This window comes from Malaclemys terrapin, chromosome 10 (genome assembly GCF_027887155.1).
Source record: "Malaclemys terrapin pileata isolate rMalTer1 chromosome 10, rMalTer1.hap1, whole genome shotgun sequence".
Classification (NCBI taxonomy): Eukaryota; Metazoa; Chordata; order Testudines; family Emydidae; genus Malaclemys; species Malaclemys terrapin.
Window position 1 is genome coordinate 31,022,298 of NC_071514.1, and position 8,670 is coordinate 31,030,967.

General features: G+C 38.0%; 1 protein-coding gene across 1 annotated transcript in view; it reads left to right on the plus strand.

Moving 5' to 3' along the window:
• KLF13 (KLF transcription factor 13) overlaps window positions 1–4,339 on the plus strand; it is a 48,426-nt gene extending 44,087 nt beyond the window's left edge. The window contains exon 2 of the mRNA XM_054042497.1: window positions 1,175–4,339. Coding sequence (XP_053898472.1) covers window positions 1,175–1,467 — 293 coding nt within the window. The 3' untranslated portion in view covers window positions 1,468–4,339. The remainder of the gene's footprint in view (window positions 1–1,174) is intronic.
• Window positions 4,340–8,670: the final 4,331 nt, after the last annotated feature.

Genomic DNA, 8,670 nt, shown 5'->3' on the forward strand with positions numbered 1-8,670 from the left:
ACTGGGAACTAGGGGTATAATTACCAGCTCGTGTTAGACATACTCACACTAGGCATCCCAAGTAAAGGAGCCTCAGCCAGCCAACAGCTTGTATATTAGGCCCAGAAATTTGGCTGAATCAAAGATACCTATATGGTCTAGTTGGGAGGCCCATATTCAGAAAAAGCAATTTTTTCTATTTGGTTTATTCTATGCAATATTTTTACTTCTGTTGTTGGCACAGAATAGTTGCAGTCCTCTAAGCATTACAGATAGCACTATACACTTACCCACAATTTTAGGAAGCATAAGTTAGTATAACTAGGAAGTTTTTATAAAGTTGGTTATCACAAGAAAATTAGAAGATACAGATTAATAAAATATACCTGTTATATTTTTAATGAATTTTATGAGCCACTCAGCTACTACAGAAGTGGGGGTTATAGAAGTGTGTTACATGTAACAGATAGGACTTTTATGCATAGATATCAAAGGACTTTACAGAGGAGGGTATGTACCATTATCCCCATTTTACAAATGGGGAAACCGAGGCCCAGAGAGACAATGTAACTTGCCCAAGGCCATGCAGCAGGCCAGAGGTAGATCTGGGACTGTATCTCAGGTCTTCTGATTCCCAGCCCAGTGCCCTATCTACTGGACAACACTGCTTCTTTGTATAATCTATGTATGGTCCTGGTGGTATCAAGTCCAGATACTTCATCATCACCTTTGTGAACTGCCACAGAAACTGACCTTGTGAAATCTTCTCAGGTTTTACAGTGAGCCAAGTGGATGCTGATATATCACTTTGGGGGTTCAGAGAGTGCGCCACAGATGCACAGGCAGTGCAGATAGGATCAATAAAGTCCATAGTTACATAGGGTGGGCCAGATTTTCAGGGCACTGAGCTCCCACGGCTGTCCTTGCCTTCACTGAGAGTGGCAGGTGCTCCGTACCTCCAAAGATCAAACCATTCTCTAGAGTTACTCGTTATATGGAACTCCCAATAACTTGGAATACAACAACAACCTCCTCTACAACAAATAGACCTTTTATCTGCCTCCCTCTGGAAGGAATGACATCCACTCCATCCCCACCTCCCACATTTTTCCTCTTTCCTACAGAAAATGCGAGAAACATTGTGCTTGCATTGCTGGCCCTTGTAATTACAAAGACCATGTCATTCTTTTCGCAGGAGAGAGGCCTTTTGAATGCAGCTGGCAAGAATGCAACAAGAAATTTGCCCGCTCCGACGAACTGGCCCGGCACTACCGCACTCACACTGGAGAGAAGAAGTTCGGCTGCCCTCTCTGCGAGAAACGTTTCATGCGCAGCGACCACCTGACGAAGCATGCCCGTCGCCATGCCAACTTCCACCCCAGCATGCTCAAGAGGCGGAGCGGCAGCAGCTCCAGAACGGGGTCTGTCAGTGACTATAGCCGTTCGGATGCATCAAGCCCCACCATCAGCCCCGCCAGCTCCCCATAAACCTACCTGCACTGGATGTCAGCACTTTGCCTCTGACACTTATTGTGGAGTTGAATTTGTGTTGCACACAGTTTTAAAACTGTTGCTTATTTTGTTTTGTTTTTTCGGTAAGTAGCTGCCTCTCGCTGCAACTTCAAAACAAGAACTCTTCACCTCACCAAACAGGTGGCTGGTCTAACCTCACGGACAGACGGATCTTAATGTTCCACTTAGTGGCTCCTGCTGCCTCAATATTTCATATGTTTTACAGCCATACACAGATGCTCTTGATTGTTGTTTATATATAAAAAACCCATAAAACCTTAAAAAACCCATCTATAATTCACCTCAGGTGTCCGAGCAGTTTTGAGAGATCGGATTGCACAACACAAGCATATATACAGTTACAATTCAGTTGTGTTGGGCTTTCTCCCCCCACCCCCTTCTCCTTTCTCAGGGATGGCTATTTATATTACACAATAAGTACAATGAAGACATACCTTTGCCACAACCTTACTCGGTAAATATATTTGCACTCAGAAACATTTTGTTCGTTTTTTTCACACACGTGGAGAAAAAACAAACAAACTAGTACTGGAAGTTAGTGCCAGGCTCTTTTATTGTTTGATTTCAGTTACATTCTACCTTTGGGGGGCCCACTTTTTCATGCAGCTGCCCTTTGCTTTTGAGAGCAAGCAATCCTTTCATTTCTCACCGCAGATGCTCCAAAAACCAACTTCCTGTTGCAAAAAGCTTCCTGTCCGAGTTGGATAAACTTTTCTTTTTAAAGCTAGATTAACTTCCAAGAAAGATTTCTAAACGAGATGCCTTAATCAAAGAATCTAAACACAAGGAAACACATTGACACTGGGTAACAGCTTTTCCAGCAAGGTGGTATGGAATTTTGGAGGCATTTTGTCTTCTATCTCTCTGAGTTATAAGCTCTTTCTGCACTGCCTATCGAATATGGGACCAACGAAATATTAAAGCAAACCACATTGACTTGAACAACTTTCTCCCCCCCCACTTAAAAAAAAAAAAAAAAAAGAACGGAGAAAACCTTGTAGCTGAACCAATGCCCATCAAAACTTTTATCAAGGTACTTACCTACTGTACAGCTGGATGCTAACACAAAGAAATTGCTTAAGACAAAGTTTCTGTACACTGTTGTATCATAACTGTGGTCACCGATAAAAAGGAAACAAAAAACATGCATTTTTTAAAAAGTGTTACAAAAATGGTGTTTTAACTCAAAAAATACTTCAGGCTTCTCTTTCAGCTGTAGTGCAGAATTCTATAAAGCAATATCCCCTTCACCTATGAGACATTGTATATTAAAAAGGGGAGTTGTGATTTTTCTATTAATTTTTAATAGTAGACCACTTTATCATATATATCTGTGCTTTACAAATGGTATAGAATATAGCAAAGGACCAGAATATTGTGATGTCACAGAGACCTCATTGTCAGAAAATATACTTTATTTGGATTGGCTGGTTCAGATGGTGCATATTAAAAATTCAGGTGCTTTTGGTTTTGGATTTTTTTCACATTACTGTAAAGAATAAATGCAGTCAAGTGTAGCACAGTGAAAAGAAACTCAATACACCAAACCTGCTGTTTGATATAAAGTGAATGCCTCCACATTCCAAAGGAGTCTTGATCCATATCTTACTTGCTGCTTTGCATTGATCCAATTTTACTAGGTTTTTAAAAAAATTTTGTACTGTATATTAACTGCGAGAGGCTATTACATTATAGATTTGTAAGTAGTTTCATAGGTACTTGCATACCATTTACATTGTTGATAATTCCAAGCGCTCTTTCAGTTGTATGATTGGTAACTACTTAAACACAGGTTAAAGTGCAGATATTTCAGTATTTTTGTGTATATTTGTTTCAAACTTCACCTTTACAAAAACAGTTTTTTTCTGTTGAATTGTAAAATCACATAAGGCTGGACATTCTGGTTTCATATGATGGATGGAAAAAGCCTTTTGATAGAAGTCCGATTATTGTTTAACTTGTGTGATGAGTTGCCTGAACACTGTTGGTTTAGGAAAAGCCATGTTCATTTACCTCCCTAGTTACAACTGTTGTAATCTCTTCTGATAAAATACACAACGTTAACATTTTAATACAATTCAGGTAGCAGGAATTCACTTTCCAATAGCTTTTGCAGCTCATAAGAGTGCTTTTGTGCTGTAGTTAGTAAAGGGACAAAAAAGATAACTAGCTTAGAGAATTGTACAGGTCAGTTGTGCCTAGTGCACACACTCTTAAAACAGTTCATTAAGTGTAAAAATATTTCTCTCATCATGAATAAATCTTACTATAGGGATAATGATACAGGAAACAAAACTGAAAACAAAGGATAATTACAAAGTACTCATCAAAAAAGTGATGGCCTTTATATGTTATGGCTTCAATCGGGTATGCTTTATCACCTCCAAAGAAAGCATTATTTTCTTCTTAGTTCTGTTGCAGAATACAATTCAATTCCACCCATTATAATACATGGTGACATTGATTTAAAACAGGTTCTTGACCTATCTCTGAAGGCAAAATTCAAGTTTATAGGTATACTATGAATTAATGTAACTCAGGTAAAGATATGGATTAGTTTATAAGCAAAATACTTTGACAGTCTCAGTCTAGCTACAGCAAAAGTTTGTCCCTGCTACTCTAGCAGCACTGGAAGAGGATAGTAAAACCATTCTCAATAAATCTTTCACCCAAACAACAAACTGTAGCTTTTATCTGCCTGCTCCCAAAAATATTTGGATTCATTCTGTAAAGTTAGATGGAAGCAAAAATATTGAATGCAAGCTGTTCTCAATGGAATTCCCAACTCAACCAAATAATCTCATGAGAAAAGCCACGAGACCAATTTTATTCTTAAACTGGGGCAGTATCTCTGTCAAACCTTCAAAACTTTTGAATTTCTTCCACCTCAGAGATAAAATTTTGTAGTTAATATTCAGATCTGTCATGCGTTAAGATCCTGGCTAAAGTTTCAAAACTTACATTAAATGCTTTCTACATTAATGGCCATAAATATTATGAACATTTAGGTTCTTGTTAATGCCAGTTTAATAGCGACCCCACTAGTGCATCTGTTAATGGATCAGTAAATTGATTCAGAGACACAATGAAGAATCCCTTCCCCCAATCCAATCCATTGGTTGTTTTAGAACTAAATCGGAACAGCACTTCTCTCAAGATTCTCTTAGCTAAAGACACAGTTTTGGTTTCTCCAGCATTTGTCCAGAAGCAGAAGTGGCAGCAATATCATAAGATTCCGTTCTCATTCCTCAGTTTTTGCAGAATCAAGTAGCCTAAATTGTTCAGATAAAGCATTTGAAATCTGGATGCTTATCCACACAGACCCCAAACGCCAAACCTTTTATTGTTTTATCCAACATTCTGACTTAAAAACTAGTCTCCCATTACTACACCCAAACTGCAAAGTCAGGATACACTGCTTTGGCTAGGTACACTGCCCTACTCCTTCATGTCAAGTGCTTATCTCCTTCGACCCAAACACTCAGCTGATATGGCTAGCAGCAAACAATAAAATCCTTAGGATTTGTTTATAGTTGTCCCCAGCCCAGGTCCTAGCTCCTTTTGCTCTAGTTAAATTGAAGTGTCGTGATGTATGAAGAGCCTACAACATTGAAAATGATCATTTTAGTTTTCTTGGAAATTGTAAAGATTGCTGTTCTTCTCCATTACACGTCCATTAAAATAAACTGAAGTCTGATTGACTATTAACTACACACAGTTTGCTATAAACTCTGCTTTATGTTTTATCAACGTTAAAGAGTTAATTTTGTTGTTGAGCTGGAACCAGCACGATTTGAGGACAATAGTTTGTTCCCTCCATGGGTTTCCACTCAGATACTTTTATATATACAAATTTATTCTAGTTACCAGAAAATTGCAGTATGATCCATTGGACATAGTTTAACTTTCCTCTGTGCAAAACCCAAAGTGCATTAATGGCCATAAAACTTCAGTTTCCTGACCTGCTTCCTGGAAAAGAATCCAAGCTCTAGGCAGCCGGGCTGTGTCATATGAGGTGCCCCCACATCCTTAAAAGTCTGCGAATTAGTTGGCTCCTTGCTTTTATAGCATTTCTTTGTTTACATTGGGTAATGGTAAAGGTATATATTTATAACAAAACAACAAAAGCTTATGTCTGATAGGAACACCTAATTTCTGTGTAAGATGACGTGTTTTCTCTATGTACCCTACCTTCTTTACCGCATTATTACTTGCAATAAATTCTAGCCCTGCAAGCTTCTGTACAGCTTTAAAGCCTCATTACCTTGTATCAAGAAGTTCAATGCTTTTTGTATGTTTTATATAGCCAGTATAGAATCAGGTAGAGGAAATGGCCATGTGAGAGCTCATGAAGTCCTCATCCGATTTCACACCTGGCTTTGTCCAGTCAGAGTATCTGATGTGAGTTCTAAGTTTTGTACTGCGTGAATTGTGTTATGTTTTGAGACATGCTTTATGAACAAAGAATAAGGAAAATAAGACTCTTTATATTTAAAGCTTGCCTTCTCATAGCCACTTGCGTTGCTAATGTCACCAACTGATGCCCACAAACTGACTTTCTGGTGCTCGTTACTCCCATATGCCCCATGTTTGTGCGTATAGATGCTCATGTGTAGACTATGACAGTGAGCAGTATAATGGGTTTATATATTTTTAAGCGTTGGGGATGACTATATAGCCAGCAGGTGGAAGAGAACGTAACTAAATAGTGCTTGTTTACCCCCAAAAGAATAAAAAATATACAGTGCAAGAAACAATATTTGAGGGAATGTCGACAGAGCAATGATAGATATCCATTTTGTTACAACTAGTGATGAGTCAGACCCAAAATCATAGAAACAAACATCTTGGGACTTTGGGAGAATTTGAATCTCCATCTGAACTTTGGGGTTTAGACCCATCTTTAGTTACAACTATAGTTAGTTGTGTATGTACATTGTGTGTGTGTATACGCGCACATGTTCATGCGCGGACACACGTTTTATAGACATATTTTTCACTTTTGGTGAAATTTGATGTTACACACATCATTTTTACCTGGACAGTTTTATCAACAGCATTTCAATGCTTTCCTGGATCACTTTTTACCTTTCTAAATCACTACATTGAAGTATTACAGTTGTACAGTTATATGCTGATCTATTCTTGCTCTGCTGTAACTTTTTATGTATTTTGTACCGCATAGAGTATATATTGTAACAGTGTCCTAAGCAAAAAAAAAAAAAAAAATTAATAAAAATAAAAACCTCCCAGTTGTAAAATACCATCTTAACATGTATGCATGATTAATGACATTTACATTTTAAAATAAAATTTATAATTAAAAATATTTGTTATTTATGTCATTTTCCTTTCCTTGGGCATTAGAGTAAAGGCATTTATGCAGCTGCTAGGAATTTTTTCTACTAAACTGAAATAATTACTTTTCAGTTGGACAAAAAACAATGGAAGGTTCATTATACATCTGAACAAAACAAGAACAAAGAAAACCCACCTTAGTGGAAACAGAGATTTGCTTTGAGATACTGATTTCATTTACAGGGTTTTGAATGTCATAGATCTGATGAAACTAAACATAGTATTACTGTAAAACTGAGTAAATTTAATATCAACACAAACTCTATGCATGAGATTGATACATATATATGCTCTGTTTTGCCTTTTACTGGGATTTTATGATTACCGAGTCAAATCCAGAAGTCCTTACTGAAGATTTATGCTCCCAATAATCCCATTGGCTTCAGTTTTGTTGTTTTGATCCCTGCCTGCTGATAGTGGGGGGAGGGGCAGCAGAGTGAGGGCAGCTGGCTTCAGCGGTTTTACTGAGCATGATCAGTCCATGAAGGGTAAGTGGTGATCAATAGCTTCAATGAGAGTGGTTAAAATTCAAATTTTAAGGCTTGATACATTCAAGAGCTCTTCAATTCCCTGTCTACTACCATCTTTCAGTGGCTTGGCCTTGGGGGAAAGAAAAGCTTTCCCAAGTCGAGCTCGTGTAAATCAAATAAGCGAGTGCACAGACATTTCCTATAGTCCATTAACTTGAAAGTTCTTCTACAATGCAGAAGCCTTGAAATACACATTTTAAAAAATATAGTTTCAGAAATTAACTATCACCAACTATAGAGAAAACAGAAAAGCACACATTAATGCTGAAAGGGAATGTAATGATTGTGAAATGTGTTGCATATGCAGCATTAGACAGTCAAGTGCATCCATTTCCCCCATATGTTTGAATAATGCAGGGGTACATGAATAGATTTTCTTCAAACTTGCAAGTAGGATGAAAAAAACCCAAGTTCCCTTCTAAAGGTCATTTTCTTGGGAAAGTTAGAAGCCACTGAAAATACGAGTTTAGAATAAAAGTGCTTTCTTGACCATAAGTACTGAGTTGCTACCTTAATACTATAATGTTATATGCCTACACACCCAGACACCCTCACGTTTAAATATATATGTTAACACATTCTAATTCACAGAAGAAACTGCTGTTGTCAGGTTGATTAATGTATGAGGTTTCTGCCTTGCCTATGACTCAACACTTTACCATTAAATGTTTATAACCTTGGCAGATGTCCATCTGTTCAGAAGATAATAGATCACGTAGCTGGATCTACAATGGGATTTTCCTACGGTTACCTGCAATTGAATCTCTAAGTGTCAGAATACTCCTCCTTAAGGTTCATTCCTCCTGGTTTTCAAGGAAATAAACCCACAGTATATGTGCTAACTGATCACAGGAGACTAATTAGAACTACAAAAATATAAATGCAGTGTAGATAGAGACAGAAAGAGGAGAAGTCAGAGAGAAAGGAGACTGTAGTAGAAAAAAAGATGGGAGAAATATGAAGACCAAAAGGATCAGAAAGCCCAACCAACATTTGAGCAGGCCAAAAGGGTACAGCCTAGACCCACTGGGCTCAAAAATCTCAGGGCTGGCTAGCTGGTATTTTCAAATACCAGACTGTGCTATTTGCTAACAGCAAGGTATAGAGCAAAAAAGTAGGGAGCTATCTCATATGCCAATTAAACAGGGGAGTCAGATGTGCCTAACCACAGTGAGTTTGTGGCAATGATTAGGGCATAAGTGTTGAGATGGTGGAAGGCATTAATGAGCTTCTTGAGCAATATTCCAGACATGGGAGGGGAGTCTGGAGG